The sequence below is a fragment of the Desmodus rotundus genome, chromosome 7 (genome assembly GCF_022682495.2).
Source record: "Desmodus rotundus isolate HL8 chromosome 7, HLdesRot8A.1, whole genome shotgun sequence".
Lineage (NCBI taxonomy): Eukaryota > Metazoa > Chordata > Mammalia > Chiroptera > Phyllostomidae > Desmodus > Desmodus rotundus.
In genome coordinates this window covers 32681669-32705804 of record NC_071393.1, presented here as the reverse complement: position 1 = coordinate 32705804, position 24136 = coordinate 32681669, and the positions used below count along the sequence as shown (strand labels likewise).

The 24136-nt window shown below is 51.4% G+C and overlaps 1 protein-coding gene across 2 annotated transcripts in view; it reads left to right on the top strand.

The window, feature by feature from the left end:
* Window positions 1-24136, top strand: part of SORL1 (sortilin related receptor 1) — a 153432-nt gene that overhangs the window by 104879 nt on the left and 24417 nt on the right. For both annotated transcript variants that reach the window (XM_053928621.2, XM_053928620.2), the window contains exons 25-35: window positions 430-549; window positions 3436-3561; window positions 6886-6993; window positions 7833-7964; window positions 8980-9111; window positions 9675-9809; window positions 10572-10727; window positions 17054-17203; window positions 21369-21500; window positions 22428-22554; window positions 22706-22875. In XM_053928621.2, coding sequence (XP_053784596.1) covers window positions 430-549; window positions 3436-3561; window positions 6886-6993; window positions 7833-7964; window positions 8980-9111; window positions 9675-9809; window positions 10572-10727; window positions 17054-17203; window positions 21369-21500; window positions 22428-22554; window positions 22706-22875 — 1488 coding nt within the window. The remainder of the gene's footprint in view (window positions 1-429; window positions 550-3435; window positions 3562-6885; window positions 6994-7832; window positions 7965-8979; window positions 9112-9674; window positions 9810-10571; window positions 10728-17053; window positions 17204-21368; window positions 21501-22427; window positions 22555-22705; window positions 22876-24136) is intronic.

Here is a 24136-nt window from a genome sequence, read left to right as displayed (position 1 = left end):
GGACCCCCTGCCGCAAGCCGAGCGTCTCGTTGACCAAGGCTCAGGCTCTCCGTGGCTCCTTCTCTGAAACCACAGGCTCTGTCTCTGGAAGTCTGCTGGTCCTCACGGATACTTTTCGGGCAACTAGAGCTTGCTTCCCAACCTCCTTTTCGTCTTGGCCAGCATTGAAAATGACAGTATTTGTAAAGTGTGCTGAGATCGATGCTCAAGGCTTTCCTCCCCTAGTGGCAGCCAGTGGCGAGTGTGGCTGGAGGCCATCCTCAGTGACCTCCCATCCCTGGCTCAGGTGTCCGTCCACGCCCGCACTGGGCAGTCAGCAGGAAGGGGTTCGTGGTGGTGCGTCTCCAACCCTCGGGAGCTCGCGCACCAGAGGGGGAAGTCTGGGTGGAGAAGGTTGTCCTCACACCTCTGCCTGTGGTCTCCCCGCAGAAGCGCACCAGTGCCGCAGCGACGAGCACAGCTGCAGCTCCGGGCTGTGCATCCGCTCCTCCTGGGTGTGCGACGGGGACAACGACTGCAGGGACTGGTCCGATGAGGCCAACTGCACAGGTCAGTGTTTTGGGCTCCCTGCCGAGCACTCGCTGTCTGTGGGCTGGTTGGCACTGCAGCCCCTCCTGCCTGCTGAGTCCAGGCCCCGAGAAACGGGCCTTCGGGCTTGGCCAGTGCCGCACAGGGGTGAGCGGGTGACGAAGGGCGCACCTGTGTCCTGCCCCGTCATGGAGCAGTCCGGCTGTGGAGAAATGTTCCCCGACCTGGACAGTGTCCTGAGTGGTGGACGCGCAGCTGATTTACGTCGTGGCTCAGCTGCTTGTTGCTTCAGGACCAACACTCAGCAGCTCGCAGACCGGCCCCCTGATCTGCAGCCCATGTGTTGAGTGGCACTCGACGACCTCGTGTATTGGAATGGAGATTCAGGGGTTCCCCAAACAGGGAAAACTGAAACTGTGCTTGTGTCTCTTTGGGGTGTCATTCCATTAAAAGAAAACTTAGAAAGAACGCGGGAGTGTCAGGGAAGGCCTGGTCGTGGAGCGGTGCAGTAAGGTTCTGACTCTCCTGTTGGGTAACAGGTTCCTCATGCTGCTCACACAGTGCTTTGTGACTGACGGACGGACGGACTGAGTTTCACATACATTATGGGGGCGTGGGGCAGGGCACGGGGTTGGGGCACTCATGGAGAACTAAAACTTCACTGCCTAATGCGCGAATATTCTCTGCACCCGGCTCTGGAAATTGCCACTCAGTTCTGCCTTAACCCCCTCCAGGGAAGGAGACACGGGGGCTTTGCTTAGCCGCCTCGGGGGACGGCAGGTCTGCTTTCCTGCCAGACCACTCGGCTTTGTTTTACAGCTCACTGTTCTTTCAGTTACCAGGCACATGTATTCTACCAGGAACATAACTTCTGAAAACATATTCCTTCACTTTCACTTACAGTTTGCCACGGTGTTGTGTCGTACCTGTCTCAGGGGTGCGGGTGAGACGGTCATGCACCGTACCGAGTGCGCCCCAGACTCCTGTGCCGCCTGGCGCCTGTGCTGTTGACTCTGGTCCTGCGCTGCCCTTATGTCCTGTGACTGTTTTGTGACTGCCACTCAGTGCTGCTCAATCTTCGCGCCTCTCACCCAGCCCCCAGCCCCTGCCCCTCTGGGGTCATCACTCTGACCTCTGGATCCACGAGTCTCTCTCTATTGTTTCAATTTTGCTTTTTAGATGCCAAATATAAGTGAAATCATATGGCATTTCTTTTTGACTGACTGACTTTACTTAGCTAATACCCTCCATCTAGGTTTATCCGTGCTGCCACATTTTATTACTAACAAACATTTCATTATATATATATATATATCTTACAGCTTTTTAAAAAGATTTTATTTATTTTTAGACAGAGGGGAAGGAAGGGAGAAAACATCAATGTGTGGTTGCCTCTCGCATACCCACCACTGGGGACCTAGGCTGCAACCCAGGCATGTGCCCTGGCTGGGGATTGAACCGGCAACCCTCTGGTTTGCAGGTTGGCACTCAATCCACTGAACTACACCAGCTAGGGCAGAGATGAGTGTATTTTCAAGAGCTTTCATGTGCTCCACGTGCTGAAGTCTGTGGAACCCTGAGGCCTTCTGTAGGCGGGTCTTCATGCTGTTGGTGTGGCCGCGGGCTTCTGAGAGCTGTGCAGACCACAGCCGGCCGGCTGCCGCTTGTTGTGCAGCGGCTTGAAAACTCAGTTCTTTGTATTCCCAACTGCTGCAAAAATAGCCTCAAATTCAGCAGGAATTGTAGAGGGTCGTGGAAACCAGCCTTCCCAACCCTGGAGCTGCTCGTGGAGAGCCACCTCAACCGGGTGGTGATTTGGTTCGCGCCCCAGCACTGGCTTGTTTTGTTGCCTCCTGTGGAGCAGCCGTCCAGCCCATGCGGTGAACCCACAGTGAGCCTCTCTCTCTCGGCTGTCACTCTGTGCCTGGGAACAAGGCGATCCTGGCTTTCATTCGGCCGCGAATAGACACAAACAGCTTTTGTTTAAGGGGAAGAAGGGGAACTTGATGGAGAAGGTGCTTAGTGGTGTTGGTCAGCTTTGAAGCAGCTGTTAAGCATCTGACCAAGTCTTTGACCAAGGCCTTGCGAAGTTCCTGCAGGATTTCCAGGTGGCCTCAGCCCGCGGTTACGAGTGAGGCTGTTCATGTGTAACAGCGGCTCTATGTTTCCCTGTGGCTGTTTCTGCAGTGATCACAGTGGGCGTCATATGTTGCTGTTGCTGGTAGATGGCGCTGTCCACTGTCCAGAAGGTCAGGGAGTTCTAGCTTCTGGGGCTTGCTTTGTGATTTTGGACAAATCTTTTATGCTGTTTGGGTGTGAGGTTTTCCACATTTAAAATTGGGTAGTTTAATTAGAATTGTGAAATCATGGCCTTTCGGAGCTTGCAGGGGTCCTTAGGTGTCGGTATGTCGATGAGGCCGAGGCCCACAGAGTGTCCGGACCAGGTCTAGAGCCCGGTCTCCTTGAGCACCTGATCACCTCCCCCCGGCTGCAGAATCTGGGGCGGGAGAGCATGTCTATGAGGAGGCGCAGGAGCAAGGGCGAGCAGAACCAGCACAGGCTTTGGACTTGGACAGCCCTGGCGCCGTTACATAATTACCTTTGTGAATGTCGGCAAGTTGCCTAGTCTCTCTAAGCCTGTTTCTCAGCTGCAGAAGGGGAATGATTCTTACCTTTGCTGTGGAAAGTGAATGGCGTTTTAACATGTACACCTGTGCTTGTGCACCCTTTGTGAACCCCGTCTGGAGGGCAGCTCCAGGTGCCTGTGTTCTGGTGGGAAGAAACACAGAAGCTTCCGTTCCCTCTGGGTGCCCTAGCACAGCCCTCCCGCTGGCACAGCTCCCTGATGGTTGGGGGGGTGAGCGAGGAGGGGCGGCACTGACGGCTTCTCTGCTCTTCTGCGGGCAGCCATCTACCACACCTGTGAGGCTTCCAACTTCCAGTGCCACAACGGGCACTGCATCCCCCAGCGGTGGGCCTGCGACGGCGACGTGGACTGCCAGGACGGCTCCGACGAGGATCCGACCAGCTGTGGTAAGCGCAGGTGCTTTGGCCCCACCTGGAGCCTCCCTGGTCCACGCGTGCTGCTGGGGGGAGGCAGCCGGGAAACGATCGTGTCCACCTGCCCATGCACGCCCCCAGCCCCGTTCTCTGCGGTGTCCCATGGGATGTGTGCAGGCTCCCTTCCCAGGCGAGCAGTCGGCCGCACTGCTTCTCCGTGATAGCTTTGCAGGACACAAACGGAGACCAGCTAACGCTCCCAGGGTGCCAAATACAGTCCCGTGCCCGGCGGTCTGCCAGCAGCCGGCCAGCAGCTCCCGTGTACACGGCAGGCTTTGTGGCCAAGGGTTCCTGGTCGTGGTCCTTACGGAAAACGGCTTACCCACCGAGAAGCTGCACCTTTTCAGTATAATTGATTTAAAAACGAATTCTGAAGTAGTCAATCACCTTTACAATAGAAGTCAACCATAAAATAGCTGCCACAGAAACACAATACGTGAAATGCTTTTTACACCAAATATTTCTAAGGTGTCCTGTGTTTACCCTCTTGCTCTGTGTCTGTAGCAACAACCGCCTGTGTTTCTCCTCCACTCTCAATGCGCGTGGAACACTTGTGACACTTCTGGGCTACCAAGTGCGTGTTTTCCACACCAGGCAGTTCTGCAACACCAGCAGGGCACCCCTCGTTGAACTGTGCCCCTATTTTCCTTGAGACAGCCTCAGCTCTCACAGGTTAAGGGCTGCGTCCCGCAAGGCTCTGCCCTGCCCCGCTTCGGGTGCCGGCCCCAGTCTAAGCGCACTTGGACTCTGACGGACCAGCTGTAAATCTGGGCTCCCGCAATGCCCTCCCTGGGTTGGATCATTTGCCAGAATAGCTCACAGAAGTCAGAAAAACAGTTGGGTTTTCCCGTTTATTGTAAAAGGCCGTGATAAAGGACAGAGATGAACACCCAGGTGGAAGAGATGCACAGGGCAGGTCTGGGGAAGGCTTGTGGAGCTTCTCAGCCCTCTCAGGGCACCACCCTCTGGCACCTCCCTGTGATCTGCAACCTGGAGGCTCTCTGAAGCCTGTACTGCTGGGAATTTTAGTCTTCATCGCATAGGCATGATTGATGATTAACAACTCAGTCTGCATCCCTCTCTCCTTCCTGGATGTTACAAGGGTTTGAAGAGCCCTGTGCCGGAAACCGGAGGCAGAGACCAGTGTGTGTATTTCCCGTTTCGCCCCATACGGCCCAGATTTCCATGGAACGTAGTCGTTGTCTCCGTGTTGTAAATACCACGGTCCTTTCCTGTCACGGCATTAACGAAGATGCTTCCCTCTCTCCGTGCTTTTCTGCAGTTAGCTTTCCTGGCAGGTGCATATTCACTTTATGTGACTAACTTAGTTCACGTCGTCACGCCCTGGGTGGGCCTTCCGGTGGCTTCCGTTGATGCTGTTAAATGCACAGTAAAACTCTTTGCGTCCTTGGAAACGAAAACTCATTTTTCCTCTGAGATACGGTCATCCCTTGGTGTTGCTGGGGGCTGGTTCTAGGGAACCGTGCGGGAGCCACAACCTGTGACGCCCCAGGGCCCTGGTTGGCCCATAGCTGTGGGGTCTGCGGCCCCACACTCGTGCCCCTGTGGGTTTCTGTTTGAGGTCCGTGGAGTCGGCCGGTGGGGAACCCGCAGACGCCGAGGGCCTACGCCTTCCTGGGGCATGTTCTTTAAGATGCACCTGCAGGGTTATAGGTTCTGATTCTCATTAAGTGTTTCTGAATTTTGTTTCCGAGTGATTCTACCAAAAAACATCTCCATTGGTACTATATTGTAGGTTTCCCCAAGTCTCCCTTGGTATTACATTTTATCTTTTTAATTGCTTTCACAAGTTTAATGAGTAGGCCTTGTCTTATGTGATTTTAACTTTATACTTTTAAAAAGACTTTCTCAACCCTTGCCGCCTTTGCCTGTTGCTTGCTAAGCACTCCAGCAGACTGCTCCAACCTGGCCACCAGGCCCGGGCAGACTGCTGCTGGTTTGCATTCAAGGTTCCAGCTGGTCACAGTGGCCCTGGAGGGAGCTTAGAGGTCTGGAGGTTTGGACTTCCCCTGCCGGAAATGGGGGCTGGGAGACGGGCAAGAAATGAGTATAGTGCTGAGGACCTCGGCAGAGCTCAGGGGGGGGCTGGACCCCAGGGCTACACGGGCCTGCGGGTTTGGGCGACCCCCTCAACCTCACTCGGTGCCCAGTTCCTCTCCAGGTGTGGCACACAAAGTCCAAAAAGCAGGCACTTTTCAGCCCTGTACTTGATCCCAAAAGCTAGGAAACCTTTTTATACTTGTGACACTTTTCTCCAACTGTGGTGCTCATTTGCTTTCTGTTTGATGTCTTTTGAATACATTCTTAGGAATGATCATTTTTGGTAGCATTAAAACCCGCTTCCTTACCTTACACCTGGCCTCCTGGACTGTCCATAGGGACTGTGTCTGCAGCGGCCACGCTGGCCTGCTGGCCTGGCCATGCGGGCTCGGTCGGGCAGTAGCTCTCTGCTGAGGAGACAGGGTGACCCAGTGACAAGAATTCTTTGCTAAGTGAGACACCTGTTTCTTAACATTCCTGGAACAAACTTTCTCCAAAAGGGCTTTGGCTTAGAATTCCTAAAGAATCAAGATGGTAAGTTATTTAAGAGAACTTTAAAAACCAGGGTTATAATCAGGATTTGTGTTTTTTTTTCCCATTCACTTTAGCTTTGCTTTTACTTTTAAAAATACATATATTTAAATTTTTTTAGTGGGTAACATTTTGAACATTCACATGGTTCAAATGGAAACAATACTAGAAGTTACACAGTAAACACTCCTACCCGTCACCCAGCCCCCACCCGGTCTGCGTAGGCAGCCGTGACTGCATCCTTACCTGTCAGCATTGCGAGCACACCTGCGGGGTGGATGTGCGGTGTGCCCTTGTTCGATCTCACACACGCGGTGTGCCGTGCCTGCTCTTCTGTGCCTTGTCTTCACAGAGCTGTGTGCCCAGGACACATTTTTACAGAGCCTTTCTGCAGTCTCTCTCTAGCAGGGCCGCATCCACGGCTAGCGGTCTCTGACAAGGTCCCCACTGATGGACATGCAGGTGGTTTTCAGTCTCTCACAGTGTGTCGGCGAAGAGCCTTGCACCTGCACTCTTTCTCACCTGTGCAGGCAGATTACATCTCTTAAGGCGCCACTGCTAGGTCCCACACGGACACGCCTGTCGTGTGCTAGCTGTTGCAAACCGCCCTCCTCCCGGGGTCCGCTCCCCCCACCCCAGCACTGACTGTGTGGGGTGCCTGCTTGTTTCCTCCGGCTGTTTGCCCACGGTCGCGTTCCATTCCAGAGAGGAAGTGTAATGGGTTCCGCTGCCCGAACGGCACCTGCATCCCCTCCAGCAAGCATTGCGACGGCCTGCGGGACTGCTCGGATGGCTCCGATGAGCAGCGGTGTGGTGAGTCCTCTCCTGTCCTGGGAGCTCCCCGTGGCGCCAGCACATACCGGCTTGACCCATCCACGTCCTGTGCACCTGGTTGCAATGAGCTTTTGACCCAGCTGACCTGTGTCTGGGAGGAGCAGAGCCAGTAGGACCCATGTGCATTGTAAGGAGTTGCCTCACACCCTAATGGAGGCTGGCAAGTCCGAAGTGGACGGTGGGCTGGCTGGCGGGAGACCCAGAGGATCCTGCTGTGGCTGTGCCCTCCCGTGGCGTTTTCTCTGTGCGTGCATCTCTGTGTCTCGTCTCAGGAGAGCACGGGTCCATCGGGTCCATTTAACAGGCATTTGCCTCCTTCGACTGCATGTGTTTCATTCACCCTTCATCGCCTCTGTAAATGTCCTGTGTGCAAACAGTCACACTGGGAACCTGCGCTTCAGGGTCCGAGCTGCGGGAGGCGGCCATACGATTGCGTCCGTGACACTGCTTCTCCGTGAAGGTCCCCAACCCCCGCCACCCCGTGTCAGAGAGCTTGTCACGTTAGCAGTGATTCTGAGCACGGCTCTCGTGGCGGACGGCTATGGGCTCTGGTCTCTGGCTCCCCCTTGTCCCTGTGTGCTCTGGCAGCGCCCTGCATGTGGCCGTCTCGTTTCCTCCTCCTCCGAGAGCAGGACAGTGACATCTCTCTCGCATTGTCCTGAGAGTTCGGTGATGGGCTTTTATGTCGGGTGTTTCCAGTCAGGGCCTGGCACAAAGCAAGCAATCAGGAATGGGTGGCTGCTCCCGCTCCCGGGGGAACCTGGGCCGGGTGTGCCGGCCCCGAGTGCTCAGGGCCCTCTCCCCCGGCCCCCCTACAGAGCCCCTGTGCACACGCTTCATGGACTTCGTGTGTAAGAACCGCCAGCAGTGCCTGTTCCAGTCCATGGTGTGTGACGGCATCGTGCAGTGCCGGGACGGCTCGGACGAGGACGCAGTGTTTGCAGGATGCTGTGAGTGGGGCGGGCAGGGGGGCGGCGCCGCTGGTTCGCAGGTCTCAGTGCATGTCCCGTCTTGCATTTGCTGAGGCAGGTTTACGTATCTTGCTTCAGAGGTCATGCTTGTTAGTTGCTGACATGTCTACAGGGAAGACGGAGAAGGACCCAGGCCTTGGCTCAGGTGTCCCCTTCTCTGACAGGCCTCTTTGCCCCCATCACTCTGGGGTGGGCCCCTGCCTTGCTCCAGTGGTCTTCACCCCCACCTGGCAGCCTGGGTATTAATTCATCTTCCTGCCTGTCGCCCCCTTCTGGAGTGTGTGCCCTGTTCTCTGCGGTGGCCCTGGTCCTGAAAGTGCCCGGTGAGGAGCAGCCTGTGCTTGGACTCGTCTGCTCCGGCCGCCGTAGCTTGAAGGCCCACCGATGGGGCGGCCTGAACAACAGAAACACCTTTCCTCACAGTTCAGGGCTGGGGTTCCAAGGTCAGGGCTCTGGCAGGTGTGCTGTCACCCGGGGCCTGTCTCCTTGACTTGCCAGTGACCGACCGTCTTCTCCCTGTGTCCTGGGCCTGTCTCTGTCCTAGCACCCCGTCTCACAAGGACACTAGCCACCCGGGTTCGGGCTTCACCGTGGTGACCTCACTGTGACCTCATCACCCTTTCAGAGATCTTGTCTCCAGATGCAGCCACAATCTGAGATCCTGGGGGTTGGGCCTACAGTGGATTGACTTTTGCTTCCAAGGAATTCTCCTACTAGACCAGGGGTGTCCAACCTTTGGGCATCTCTGGGCCATACTGGAAGAAGAAGAGCTGTCTCGGGCCACACATTAAATACATGTGATCACACAAAAGGCTCCCCGTGTTCTGAGTAAATTTGTGGCTCTGTGTTGGGCTGCGTGCGCAGCTGCTCCCCCACTAGGCTGCCCCTGGGGGGAGGGCTTCTGCTCTTCCCTCTGGTCCCCGAGCAGCCCCACTGCTGGAGCTCTTCCATGAGGCAGGAACCGGGCTCTCACAGGTGTCTGTTTCTCATCCAGCCCAAGACCCCGAGTTTCACAAGGTCTGCGACGAGTTCAGTTTCCAGTGTCAGAACGGGGTGTGTGTCAGCCTGGTCTGGAAGTGCGACGGGACAGATGACTGTGGTGACGGCTCCGACGAGGCCAGCTGTGGTGAGTGCGCGCTCCGCCTGACCCTCGCTGCTCCCACCCTGGCTCAGCGGCTGCCTCTGCGTCTCCCCCGCCCCCACCCCAGCAGTGTTTCCTACCAGTGCCTGACTGTCTGTGTAAGGAACTGAGGCTTGAGTGGGCAGCCTGACCCCTGCGGGTGTTAGGGTGCTTATTCCACTTCGTTTTCCTTCCACTGTGTAAGGACCACGGTGGGTAAGGATTTAATGGTAATTATTTCAAAGTGAGCTTCCCCCTCCTCTCCCCAAAGTTTTAGATGCCACAGTGTAATCGCGTGGCTGTCACCAGTGTGTGGTCATCAGCAGTTAGTTAGGTCGTTCCTTGGGTCAAGTGTCAAACGCTCAGGTATACAAGTCTGGGTCTGGGAAGATGGGCTCTGGTTGAGTGTGTGGATGAATTCTTGGTCACTCGCTGGACCTCCTTTGGGGACGTCAGGCGGGGACCTGCAGGCCACCCTGGGATGGGAGTGTGAGGGGCCGTGTGTATACGGGAGCTTCATGTTCACGCTGGTGCAGGGCAGGTGACTGACGGTGCGTTTGATCTCCCAGAAAACCCCACAGAAGCCCCGAACTGCTCCCGTTACTTCCAGTTCCAGTGTGAGAACGGCCACTGTGTGCCCAGCCGGTGGAAATGCGACGGAGAGAACGACTGTGGGGACTGGTCGGACGAGAAGGGCTGCGGAGGTAGGCGTCCCGGGCTCTGCCCGCCCCGAGACGCTTCACAGACTGGCCTGTCTAATGGCTTTCCTTGGGGCTTAACTTCTTTGAGTTCTATCCCCCTCCTATTTGGAAAATTCGCACGGCGGGCTTCTGCTGTTCTTATAATTGTGCGTTCCGTGGTTTGCATGGTGCAGCAGGAGCCCTAGGCCTGGCTGCTCCATGCATGGTTTGCAGAGTGGTGGCCCCTGCCGGCCCCTGGAGCTCGTCAGGGACACAGACTCCGACCCCCTAGCCTCCATCCTGAGTTGGAGGCGCACTGCAGCGAGATGTGAGGTGACACCAGTGCCCCGATGCAGCAGAGCAGTGCGGATGCGGGATGCTTGCCTGTGCCTCTCGCTTTTGTTTCCTCCTGCCTGAACCAGGCCTGGGGGGTGGCCGGTCGAATCAAGCAGGACAGGGTTTAACCTCAAAAGGAAGCTACATACCCCCACGCCATGCATTCTGGGCCACCTTCCTTCCATCAGCCTGCAAAAGCAGTCTCATCTGAATATTATTAGCCCAACTCAAATACATTAAATAAGGTGAATCATCTCCAAAAAGGAAAAAACGCTGTCCATTCTGACAGCCCGTTGTAAGGGATCTGTGCATGAGCGGCACTTCAGTGCTGGGCCGGGCCCTGGGCTGATGCTGCTGAAACTGGGACCTCCTCACCAGGTTGGGGACCCATTTTGGTCTGGGATCAAGCTTCTTGTAACCCTTTGGTTTTTTGCTGGGCTTTTTCCTCAGACTCCCGCACTCCTCCCTCCCCCACTCCGGGGCCCGCGACCTGCCCACCGAATCACTACCGCTGCAGCAGTGGGGCCTGCGTGACAGGCACCTGGGTGTGCGACGGGTACCGGGACTGCGCTGACGGCTCAGATGAGGAAGCCTGTCCCTCGCCTGGTGAGTGCTGGCCCGCCTCTTCCACGGGTGGTACCTGCTGTGTGGAGAGGGCCTCTGGGTCCGCCCTGGGCACCGTGTGGCCAGGGATGCTAAGTGCCGTGGTCAGCCTGCTTCCCCCGTAGACCCGGGGGACTTGGGGGAACTAGGGACTAGGGTGTCTTATCGTTTAATGCCCTCTGCTCTTCCTGCAGGAAGACGCAGCCACCCTGCTTCCCACCCTGGCTGCAGCTGGGGATCTTTGCTCTCTTCTCCCTTAGAAATCACAATGGGATCTGTGGGGAAGTGTGTGTGTGTGCGCGTGTGTGTGTGTGTCTGTCTGTCTGTCTTAGGCCCTAGGGAGAGCCTAGTCTCCTGCATGCCTGTTGGGGGTGGGGGGGGCCCTCCTACTGGAACACGGGTGAGCGTTGCCATCTAGTGGCGGAACACAGACAGGCAGCTGAGTGTTTCTGCAGAAACCAGATGGCTCTGGGGCTGGGGTAAACTGGGAGACACCGTCTAGTGCATGCCCTTGACTGAATCCAGAGGTGAAGAGGCTGTGTGCTCTCCTAAACAGGATTCCATTTCAAATTAGCTGTAGTTAGAGAATTGACCATTGTCTTCCATGCTTTTGTTAGTGAACTTCTAGGTCAGCCACCTGAATTTTCTCCTTCAGGATTATTTCTGTGTCCCACCTCTGCCCTGTTTAAAATCAGTGGTTCCCTTTGTCCTCTGCCCAGGAGCTGGACCCTGACCCCTGGGTCCTATTTTCACATCCCAGTGCAAGTCGACCCCCTTGCCTGCCTTTGCTTCTTACCTCTGCCCAGCGGCTCCCCATCTGCTCCTGACAGAGACCTGCCTCTTCTCTGCCTGTATCCCTCAGCAGGGTGTCGCTTCTCCAGAAACCCCTGTCCTCCTGGATCATGTGCTTCTCCTTCCCTCTCGGGGAAGCCCACCACCCATCACAGCACACAGACGCATGGACTTTATCGCTACAAGAGACCTAGATGTGCCGTCAGCATTTCTCGAAGTTTGGCACACAGGTCACCTGCAACAGAACCACTTCTGGTGCTTATCCACACGAGCCTCCCATGCTGTCTGCAGTTTCACTGAAGTGTGAGGCTCCTGCTTCCAGCAAAGAGGGGCCGAGTCTACCTCTCAAGCCCTTTTCCCTGGAGCGTTCACTGAGTCCTTTAAATGATGTGGGTCTCTTTTCCGACCTCATTGAACGAACCTTTGATTCTGAACTGTGATCTGCTGTTTGTGCTTCCTAATATTTTCATGTCTGTGCATCCTCTCTCTCCCTAACAATTGTGCTTTGGGACCATGCGGCGCACTGCTTTGAATCCACGACCGCCTGCGACAATAATAGGAAAATAGGTGTTCCGTAAATGCTTCTGAAATTAAAACTAATTGTAAAAAAAACCCCCAAAACAAAACATCTTTATCTCTGGCTTTTCCCCCAAGGCCCACCTCTCTGTCTAGTAACTTGATTATCCTTCTTTGAAAATTGTTTTTGGTGGTTGAAACTCTGACAAGGACATTAATAAACTCCAGCAAAGTCTTATTTTTCAATGAAAAATGTATATACACAGCCATATCTTTTTTCAAGTAAATTTTTAAAACATATTTTATTGAATATGCTATTACAGTTGTCCCATTATTTTCTCCCCTTTATTCCCCTCTACTCTGCAACCCCTCTCCCACCAGCATTCCCCCCCTATAGTTCATATCCATGGGTTGTACATATAAGTTCTTTGGCTTCTCCATTTCCCATACTATTCTTAATCTTTCTCTGTCTGTTTTGTACCTACCATTTATGCTTCTTCTTCCCTGTACCTTTTCCCCCATTCCCCCTCCGACTCCCCACTGATAACCCTCCATGAGATCTCCATTTCTGTGAATCTGTTCCTGTTCTAGTTGTTTGCTTAGTTCATTTTTGGTTTTGTTTTTTTAGGTTCAGTTGTTGATAGTTGTGAGTTTGGTGTCACTTTACTGTTTGCATTTTTGATCTTCTTTTTCTTCTATAAGTTCCTTTAACATTTCATATAATAAGGGCTACGTAATGATGAGCTCCTTTAATTTGACCTTATCTAGGAAGCACTTTATCTGCCCTTCCATTCTAAATGATAGCTTTGCTGGATAGAGTAATCTTGGTTGTAGGTCCTTGCCTTTTATGACCTCAAATACTTCTTTCCAGCCCCTTCTTGCCTGTAAGGTTTCTTTTGAGAAATCAGCTAATATCCCTATGGGAACTCCTTTGTAGGTAACTCTTTCCTTTTCTCTTGCTGCTTTTAAGATTCTCTCCTTATCTTTAATCTTGGCAAATGTAATTATGATGTGCTTTGGTGTGTGCTTCCTTGGGTCCAACTTCTTTGGGACTCTCTGAGTTTTCTGGACTTCCTGGAAGTCTATTTCCTTTGCCAGATTGGGGAAGTTCTCCTTCATTATTTGTTCAAATAAGTTTTCAATTTCTTGCTCTTCCTCTTCTCCTTCTTGCACCCCTATGATTCGGATGTTGGAATGTTTAAAGTTGTCCCAGAGGTTCCTAGGCCTCTCCTCATTTTTTTTTAATTTTAATTTTTTCATTCTGTTCTGGTTGAATGCTTATTTCTTCCTTCTGCTCCAAACTGTTGATTTGAGTGCCATTTTCCTTCCTTTCACTGTTGATTCCCTGTACATTTTCTTTTATTTCACTTTGCATAGCCTTCACTTTTTCCTCTATTTTGCAACCATACTCAGCCATGTCTGTGAGCATCCTAATTACCAGTGATATGAACTCTGCATCTGATAGGTTGGCTATCTCTTCATCACTTAGTTGTATTTTTTCTGGAGTTCTGATCTGTTCTTTAATTTGAGCCATTTTTTTTTTGTCTTGGCACACCTGTTATATAGTAAGGGGCAGAGCCTTAGGTATTCACCAGGGTGAGGCAACCCATGTCATTGGGTTGTGGCACTGTCTGTGGGGGAAGGATCTGACAGGGAACAATGCCTCTTGCTCTGCTCTCTGCTGGTTTTCAGTCTCTTCCCCTGCTACCCACAAGCAGATCAGGCCCTTCTGGTGCTGCTTCCCAGGTGAGTGGTTTTGTATATGTTCTAGGACTCTGTGGGTCTCTGCAACGAACTTTCCTGTGAGGCTAGGACTTTCTCCGGCTGCCTCAACCCCCACGGGTTTTTTTAGTCAGAGGTTTTGAGGCTTTATTTTCTCGTGCGGGAACTCTGGGTTGTAGGTCTGTTTTGCTCCCCAGTTGTTCCTCCCGGTTTATTCACACAGAAATGTGGGACAGCCCCCTCCCCAGTCTGCTGCCTCACCCGTCCTGGTCCTCCAGCTGCTGCCTTGCTGCAAGTCCTCTCCGCCCCACCTACCGGTCTGGATGAATGTTCCTTCTTTAACTCCTTGGTTGTCAGACTTCCATACAGTTCAGTTTTCTGGCAGTTCTGGTTATGTTTTGTTTTTAAATTTGTTGTTGTCCTTCTTCTGGTTGTGCGAGGAGGCAAAGTTTATCTACTACACCTCCATTGTGGCCGGAAGTCTCTGAATTCAGACTAATCTGATTTTTTTGAGTAGATTCATATTTCGATATTCCATTCAGCTTTCATAAAGATTTCTTCTTCTTTTTAATGCACATCATTGGTTCAAATTTAGATTGGGGGTATCTCTGGCTCTTGTGTGTCAGTTCTTCAGTGTAAAAGTCTCCTTTCTGGTTTCGCCGCCCCATGTCTCTCCTATTTTGTCTTCCAAGAAGCCACACCTGGACGCAGTACTGTGTCCTCCCTGTACTGCAGCCCTCTCAGGGCTCCCTCATTGTCCGACGACAAGTGCAAATGCCTTGACCTCCATCTGTAGCCTCATTCTTTGCCACTCCTCTCCCTGTGCCTGTTTTAGCAGACATTCAGTTAAAACTATGGACTACACAGAATACCTGAAAGTTCGATAACTGCTCTTCTGTCGGTGTGTCTGCTCAGGTCATTTTTCACCGTTTGCTAATGCTTTCTCCCATCAGTAGCCTCTCAGCATTCGGTTCTGCAAAGTCACCAGGTCCAAGGATCCCTCAGCTCCGGTGCTTCTGGCTGCAGTCTCTGTCCACACAGCGGGGCCTGTCTGCTGACTGTTGTCTGGGCCTGGAGCGAGCCCCTGACCCGGGATGCCACTGCCCTCCTCGGGTTGCTCTTTGCCTTTTTCCTGAGTTAGATCCCTTGTTTCCTGGATCTTCTGTCTGGCTTTTTCTTGGTTTACTCCCTTGATTCGGTGGAGCATGCCCTCCAGTAGCTTTGTCAGGTGAATGTGGTGATACAGGGGACAAGGGCACAGCTGTCACGGTCCTCAGTGTCTGTCTGCTGAGCTTTGCTTGTCTCATTCCTCCTGGTCTCCCTTTACCTGGGCTCAGGGGTCTTGGGGCTGTAGCTCCTCCATCACCCACTCACTTTCTCTCTCTCTTGTGTTGGAGTTCCAATTTTCTATATCCCAGATTTTTCTCTTTTTTTAAATCTCATGTTCTGATAGAGCATATTTTCCAGAAAGTTCCTGAGAAAGGTACGTGGGAGGTATATTTGAGGTCTTGCGTGTTTGAAATTGCTTTTCTCTGGTCTTCAGACCTGATTGATTGTTGGGCTGAGTTTGGAATTCTCAGTTGTAAATAATTTTCCTTCAGCATTTTGAAGGCACTGCTCCCCTCTGTCTTCCAACAACTCCCATACGGTCCAAAGCCATTATAGTTGGATCTTCTGTGTGCGACCTGTTTTCCCTCCCTGGAAGCTCGTGAATTCCCCCCTTGATCAGCCGTTGATACTCCCAGTCGTGGGTTTCGGTACGGGCCCTTTTCTCTCCAGTGTCACGGGCACTGGCAGGCTTTTTTATTCTGGAAATTGATGTATTTTAGTTTTAGGGATTTTTCATGAAGTACCCCATTCATGATACTTTCTTTTTTTCCCTAGAACTATTGTCATTCATGTATTAGATCTTCTGATCTGGTCCTTATTTTTTCTAATCTTTTGTATTTTTTAATTTCGTTATATATACTCTCTGGAAGATTTATTCAGCTATATCTTCCGACTCTTCTACTGAGTTTTCCATATGAGTTTTCATGGTTTTAATTTTAAGAGCTTTTAAATTATTAATACTCTTTCTGACCACTTTATTTTAATACTTTTTATGACCACTTTTCATTTTTTGATATTAATATATATTCTTTCCGAGTGTGATAAGGATATATATTTAAAAATTTTTTTTTTTAGTGAGAGGTGTAGGGAGGGAGAAAGAAAGGGAGATAAACATTGATCTGTTGCCTCTTATATACACCCCCTACTGGGGACATGGCCTACAACTCAGGCAGGTGCCCTGACTGGGAATCAAACTGGCAACCTCTTGGGTCACCGTCCAGTGCTCAATCCATTGAGCCACACCAACCAAGGTGAGGGTATATTTTTTGAAGTTTTCTTTTTACAAAGTCTCTATTTCCTCCAAATTTCCTTTCCTGGGTGGAGGCAGTCTACATCAGAGTCTGTTTTTCATGTCACAAGTTTTCCTCGGATACTCCTCAGTGGCTGCTCGTGCTTAACACTGGGGACCCAAGCACTGCTGTGGGGCGCTGCACACGTGGGGCTGGGGGAGGGCGGCTGGTCAGCCCTGAGTGTCACGGTTGGGCTGTTTGAGGAACTCCTGTTCTGGTTGCCTTTGGGTTTGTCTGGGAGACTGGTCCCTTTTTCTCAGAGAGAAGATTTGTATGGTCTCCTGCCTGGAGAATTAAAGTCTCGCTGCTGGGTCCTTGAGCAGAAGGAGTAGGGTGTTCATGCCTTCCGCAGTCTGTAGGTTTAATCCCCTTGTCAGTACCACATTCTTGCTTCTAGCTGTTTGTCTAAATAACCCGGTTTTCACCCTCTCCCAGTAACAATCCTCTAGCCTCTTATGGAGCCAAAAACTGGACGGCGGTCCCCCGGGGCTAGTGGGGAGGGAAGGCAGGGTGTCAGCTGCTTGTTACACATCTTCCCTTTTCCCTCTTCTACCATGGTGAGTTGCCATTTTCAAGCTTTTTGAGGATTTGGTGATGTTGATCTTGCTGGTTCTTAGCTTACTCCCCTGACAGCTTCTTAAGATAGGATACAGTCTTCTGTGGCCTCTTCACCCACCTACCACGGTCTGTCTGCTTTCCAGCTCCCACACTTTCGTGGCTCTTGTCTCTCTCAGGGTCCTAGGAGAGAGCGAAATCGGAGGCCTCTGTCCAGTCAGCGTCTCTATCCAGAGCTCTCGTGATTCCTCCAACACTGTCATCTCCGTGTGTGCTGAGTTGGTTACTGTTGCCGGCCAGTTCCTTCAGTACTGAAAAGCGAATTTAAGAAATCTCTCTTTCTAGCAAATGTTACTGCTGCCTCCACTCCCACCCCACTTGGACGATGTGACCGATTTGAGTTCGAGTGCCACCAGCCGAAGAAGTGTATCCCCAACTGGAAGCGCTGTGATGGCCACCGGGACTGCCGGGATGGCCAGGACGAGGCCAGCTGCCGTGAGTCTTGGAGGGTGGTGCCCAGGGAGGACCTCTGAGAGCATGGTGTCCCGTTGCCTGTGCTTCACTGGTTTGAGTGATTTTGTAATTTCGGCATTATGTCCATCTTAGAAATAGGAATATTAAGCTTCAAAGAATATGTCATCAGTAACACACTGGTATATTTATTTAGGGTTTTTTTTGTACAAAGTTGTTATCTTTTCCTCATGCTGTGTTGCAAGTTCTTATAGGATGGAATGCTCCCAAATAACACAGAGAAATTAAATAAGGATTATTGTAAAATTCTACACTTACATGAAAAGAATGAGTAAAGTGTAGCATTAGGACATTAAAATAGCAGGTCAGTCCTGGCTGGTGTGGCTCAGTGGATTGAGTGCCAGCCTGCGAACCAAAGGCTCACCACTTTGATTCCCAGTGAGGGCACATGCCTGGGTTGTGGGCCACGTCCCCAGTGGGGGGCACATGAGAGGCAACTGCACAGTGATGTTTCTCCCCCTCCCTTCCCCTCTCTAAAAATAAATAAATAAAATCTTAAAAAAAAATAGGTTAGATAGACTCCACACTTACCAAAATAACAGTAGAAACACCTGAGCTGAGGAGGTAACCACACAGAGAGATGAACAGTGGAAATAGTGAACAAAAAGGAACGGGAATAGAACTTCCTCCTGAGTGAGATTAAGTCATTAATTGTTATTCTTTAAACAGGTTTCTTTGACCTATTTCAAATCTGCCTTATTCTTAAGGATGTTGCTTAGTTAAGGGTCTTAAAATCAAGATGTGTTCTATTGACAGTTTTCTTTAATTCATTAATCTGATAACCTTATCAAAAAAGGGAATGAGATTAGTGTGGCATAATTCTTTTTAGAGAAGCTGGCCCCTGAAAACCACTACATTCTGCTCTAAGTGCCTAGTAACTTTGTGTTTAATAACCAGTTTAAGAATTTTCAGAGATTAATGACAACTTTATTTCCAATTTCTGAAACTTGTGTTTTCCCATTTTTAAGATACTGAGGCATGTTTCATGAACCTCAGAAGTCTTTGAGCTTTAATACTCAGCTGTTTGATTATATGGACATATTTTATGACATTCTTACCATATGGAATAATTCTGTGATGGGGTCTTGGAATCTCCCAAAGCAGTCCACTGCTGAGCAGAGAGCTCCTCCCTGACTCTCCTGTAAAAATGATACCACCCCCCTCACGCTCTTACTGTTTCTTTATATTTCTTTGTAGTTCTTATCTCTATCCAAATAACATATCTGTTTACTTGTTTGCTGTCTCTCTCAATAGAAGGTAAGCTCCGTAAGGGTAGGTCTTTGTCTGTTTTACACATCACCATTTTCTTAGTATCTTACAGTACCTGATTCATGGGGAGACCTCCATGAATGTTCATTAGATGATGGATAGATGGATGGCGGGATGGGTGAATGAATGGATGAGTATATGGATGGGTGGGTGAGCAGATGATTGGGTGGATAGATGGATGACAGATGGTTGGATGGGTGAATGGCTGGATGGGTAGATGAATGCATGGCTGGGTAGATGGATAATGCGTGGCTGGGTGGATGGATGGATAGCTGGGGTAAGTGCATTGGCGGGTAGGTGGGTGGAGGGGTGGATAGAAAGATGGATGAATTCCATCTTGGGCTGCTGAGACTGTTACACTAGTGGTTCTCAGACCTTTTCTAAGTACTGTAATGCAGTTTTATCTGTGATTGAGTCCTCCCCACCTCCCCAAGGAAAACCAATTTCAGTCCAGTACGTAATACTTCTATCACACAGCAATTTTCCAGGAGATGGGGGATCATAGCTCGTAAAAAGCATCACAAGTGGTTTTCACATTTCCCTTCTCACATTAAGAATTTCTGTATTAGAGAGCTCTTCTAAAAATATATTTAACTGAAGTCTGGACCTCCATCCCAGAGACATGCAAACAAGTCTTAATTCCTTTTTCCCGTGAAAACTCATCAATGGAAGATAGTTGCTCTGGCGTCTCATCTTCACCCCCACCCGATTCCTGTGTCTCTTCATCACTAGGAAGATAACCCTGATTGCTGGTCCACTCCTCTTGCCCTTTCTGGTTGCTCTCATGGGAACATTGTCCAGTTTTTCTGCCCGCATCTCCAGGGGGGCTTTTCAGAAGCAGGTGCAGCGCTTCAGAGGGAAAGCAGGATTTCCTGCCCTTGTTCTAGAACAGGAGTTCTTCAACCTGGCGAATCCTGATGACTTGTTCTGGAGCTCGTAAATACTGCACACGCTCAGCTCCATGTTTCTGCTTCAGTGGTTTTAGGGCAGCTCCTAGGAATTTGTATTTTTTTATAAGTTCCCCAGAAAAATCTCTTAAGAGTCAGTGTTGTAGATTCTCTATTTTGAGATTACTGCAGTGGTTTAGTGGTCTCTTTGGTAATTTCTTTAGTATTGGTATAGTCATTGTATGGGCTATTGTGTGTATATTTGCATGGGGTGGGGAGAAGGAGCTGGGGGTGCGGTTGGTCTTGAGTCCCAACAGAAATGATAGTTTGAACCCACAAAGCCAAGGTAGAAGCCCCAGTGTAAGATCTGGGCAAACACAGAGGATCAAGTGTGTGTTAGTTTTCTGTGGCCGCTGTAACAATCACCACAAACCTCAAGGTTTTTTAAAACCATTTTTTATTGCTGACACTATTACAGATGTCCCTATTCCCCACCCCCTTTGCCCTCCTCCACCCAGCCCCCACCCGCCTCCCTCTGGCCCTCAGCACATTCTTGTCTGTGTCCGTGGGTCGTGCATGTCTGTTCTTTGACTAATTCCTTCTTCTGTCTGGTCCTCCCCTCTCCCCCCTGACAGCTGTCAGTCTGCTCCTTGTGTCCATGCCTCTGTTTCTATTTTGTTCGTTCATCAGTTTATTTTGTTTATTAGGTTCCACATATGGTGAGGTCACATGGTATTTGTCTTTCTCAAACCTAATGTCTTAAAACAGTGCACATTTATCTCCTTCCAGTTTTGTAGGTCAGAAACTGGACATGGGTTTTCCCAACTAAAATCCAGCTGTGGGCAGGGCTGTGTCCTTGCTCACCCAGCTTGGAGAGGCGCCTTTGCCCTCCCCGGCTTCCCGAGCCAGCAGCCGCCTCTGTGCTCACACCTTCCTCTCTGACCGCACTCAGGAAAAGGCCTGTGTGATTGGAAAGGGCCCACCTGGATCATCCAGGATAAACTTCCTATGTCCAGGCCAATAACTTAATCACACCTGCAAAGTCCCTTTTGCCATGTAAGGTGACATTTCACTTGTTTCCAAGGTTAAAGCGCAGGTGTCTTTGCCCTGGAGGAGCAAGAGTGATTTAAGACCCTCCTCCCTGGCAGTCAGGTTCTGATGTGGCCCCCACCATCCAGAGCTGGGCGGGCTGTGTGAGTCTGTCCAAAGGAAGTCTGAACTCCCATGTGCGGGCCCGGTCCACACTCACCGGGGGCAGTAGATTCATGTCTTTTCCATAGCCTTCTCTTCCTTTCTCTTTTCATAATTACCTGCAATAGTATGGCCATTGCTTGCTTTTTAATGCCTTATGCAGTCTAATTATTTACAGTCATAGAGTTGCATAACTTTTAATTTACCAACACTCTTTATTTGCAGTATTTCACTTTCTGGTAAAATAGTTTGAAGCCTGTACAATTAAAAACTACGTGATACGGGCACACCTCTCGACACTGTGAGCGTCTTGTTTGCATCACTCAGACCAGAAATCAGAGAGTGTCATGCCGACTGGAAGCTAGTATGGTAACAGAATAATCAATAGCTGTGCAGACTCACAGTTACAACTTCCTGATGCCTGTTGTCAGCCAGGCTCCACTCCAGGTGCTCGATTGCATCCATCCCCTGTAGACACAATAGAGGTGCAGTTGTCAGCCCAGTTTTGCAGATGAGAGCTGAACTCAGGTGCTGTTAAGCAGTTTGCTCCACATCACACAGCCAGGATTTAGACCCTGCTCTGACTCCAAAGCTCTCGCTTGTCGTGAAGGCAGATTCCAGGTGTTCATGTCGAGTGAGGTGGCCTCACAGTGCCTGCTAGAGTTGCCTCTCGTCATTCCAAAGGCATGTTTTGACGCAGAAGCTGATTAGTTCATAGAGCGCAAACCACTTCCCAAATGTGGGAGGCGTTTTGTACAACGTGGCCCTTCCCTGTGTTTCAGCCACACACAGCACCTTGACCTGTCTGAGCGGGGAGTTCAGGTGTGAGGACGGCGAGGCCTGCACCCTGCTGTCGGAGCGCTGCGACGGCTTCCTGGACTGCTCCGACGAGAGCGACGAGCGGGCCTGCAGCGGTGAGCGCCGTGTCCCTGCTCTCCCCGGGTCTCGTCCTCTGGAGAGAGCCCCTCCGAGCTTTGCTTCAGTCTGAAATTGAGACAGGTTTCTTCCCCATTTTGGAGCACTGAGTGAGGCGAGGCTTGTCCTGCCTGTGACGCAGCTGTTCCTGTTAGGAAAATGCGGGTCTGAGGTTTGTTTTCTGTGAACTGCCCGCGTCGTGGTGACGCGTCCTTGCTCTCTCAGAGCCCCGGGCTCTGTGAGGATGCTGCTGCAGTCCCCCTCCATGGACTGGATTCAGTGGCTGTCTAGTCCTTCGGGGTGCTGCAGCAGAGTACCGCGGGCTGGGTGGCTTACACACAGCAAACATTTATTTCTTACACTTTGGAGGCAGGGCCATCTGAGGTCAAGGCACCAGCAGACTCAGTGTCTGGTGTGGTCCTATTTCCTGGCTCTCAGTGTGCCCTGACGTGGTGAATGGGACGAGGGAGCTCTCTGGGGTCCCTTGTGAAGATACTAATCTCATTCAGGGGCTCCGAGTTCATGATCCAGTCTCCTCCCAAAGACCCACCTCCGCATGCCATCACATGGGGGCTAGGTCTCACCATGTGCGTTTTGAGGGATGCAAACATCTAGTCGTTAGCAGTGATAGACCCTGCTGTGACATTGGCTGGGTACTTATTGCATCCTCTATTGAGAAACTGCTTTAAATGAGTGTAGACAAGGAAGTGAAATGCAAGGGAAAAATTACTACTGGGAATTCAGGAGACCCTGGGGAAGGCTGTACGGGAAGGTGTCAACTCTGTTTTCTTGGGTGTCTTCTAAGATGATGATGGGGCCTGACAGTCTGGATCGGGGTAGGTCTCCACCACGTCAAGGAACCTCTTGCCTCTTCCGAAATCCAGGAGTTTGTAACATCTCTCTCCTTGTTTCCCCTTTATCTCTAGATGAATTAACTGTGTACAAAGTCCAGAATCTTCAGTGGACAGCTGACTTCTCTGGGGATGTAACTCTGAGCTGGATGCGGCCCAAGAAGATGCCCGCGGCCTCTTGTGTCTATAATGTGTACTACAGGTGCGTCCCGCCGCTGCTGGGAGAAAGCGATGTCCTCATGGCCACTGGACGGTCTGTGGACCCCGGCGATGTGCGTGGGGTGGCCCTTGCCCGTGGAGTCAGCGTCTGCCAGCCTGTGCTCGCATGACCGTGTCTTCTTTTTCTTGGCCAGGGTGGTCGGAGAGAGCGTGTGGAAGACTCTGGAGACCCACAGCAGTAAGACAAACACGGTACTGAAAGTCTTGAAGCCAGACACCACCTACCAGGTGAAAGTCCAGGTCCAGTGTCTGAGCAAGGTGCACAACACCAACGAGTTCGTGACTCTGAGGACCCCAGAGGGATGTAAGTGCTACAGGTTGTTTTCATGGCGCAGAAGACCTCATGTGGGATTTTCAGAGTCTCCCGAGAATGCCCAGGAGTGTGGGAGCATAATCAACGTGCCTCACAGGCACGGAAGCTTCGTGGCTAAGCTTCATGGTCCTGCCTGAGGCGTTGAACATTTATTCTTATGACATCACATGATGTTCTTGTTGCTTAAGGAAGTTTTTTCAGATTCTGTCCACAGTTGCCCTCTTTTGCATGTCTTATCTAGTCTCTGTCTCTAGGTATTTTCCAGTACTTGGTACTTAAAAACTCATCATCATTAAAATAAGAGTCATGTCAGAGGTATTGGGGCTACCTCTAAAACTTTTTAAAGTTTTAAAAATGTTTCCCAAAACTCACTTGTCCAAGGGAGCCCCCGTTACCACAGTTGGGTGAGTTCTGCGTGTGCATCTGCCACGGGGCCTGTGTGCTGTGACTTTGTGAAGTTCACATGTGTGAAGTAGGGCCCGGGGTGTCAGATAGGCTGCCGAAGACCACACGGGGAGTTGCAATGGAGAAGTGCATTACTCCCAGACCCTGGGAGAGGCCCACGCGTGCTGCAAGCTGCAAGGGTCACGCCGGTGGTTGAGGCGGGGAGCCGGCAGAGAGAGCAGCAGGACCTTTGTCAGGGTTCTTGGGTGGAGGTTCCCAGACTAAGGCTGGATTGGTTCAGTCCAAACCCAAAAAAGGGGGTTTTGGCGAGCTTTGTTGAGGTCTTACCAGACGGGTTTATAGTGGGAAGGCCCTGGGTGGCAGGGTGCTACCAAACAAAGTAGGGTCCAGCTGCTCATCGCCACCCACTAGGCAAATTCCAGAGTAAAGATTGGTGAGAAAAGAGAACTTTTATTCAAAAGTTGCACTATCTGGGAGGACAGCTGGCGCCTGCCTCAGAGCCCCTCCACTCCAGGGCACCCAGAGGAGACCTAGCCGCACTCTGCCAGACCAGTCTCAGGCTGCGCCGAGAGCCCTCCTCCCACTTAAAAATGCCATCCTGTGGGGACCACAGGTGGCTGCAGCTCAACCACTCAAGCAGCCCAGCTTCTCTCCCTGCCCTGTTGGGCCTTAGGCTCCTTCCTGAGTCTGCTCACTTGGCCGGCATCGCTGCCGCTGCTTCCCACACTGGGAGCCTGGGGCCACTGCCCACCGCCTCATTGTCGGCACCTGACAACACAGCTTCGAGGGCCGCCAGGTCCCACAGCACTTTGGCCCGCATGTCCGTGCCGTGGATCCCAGGGGAAGC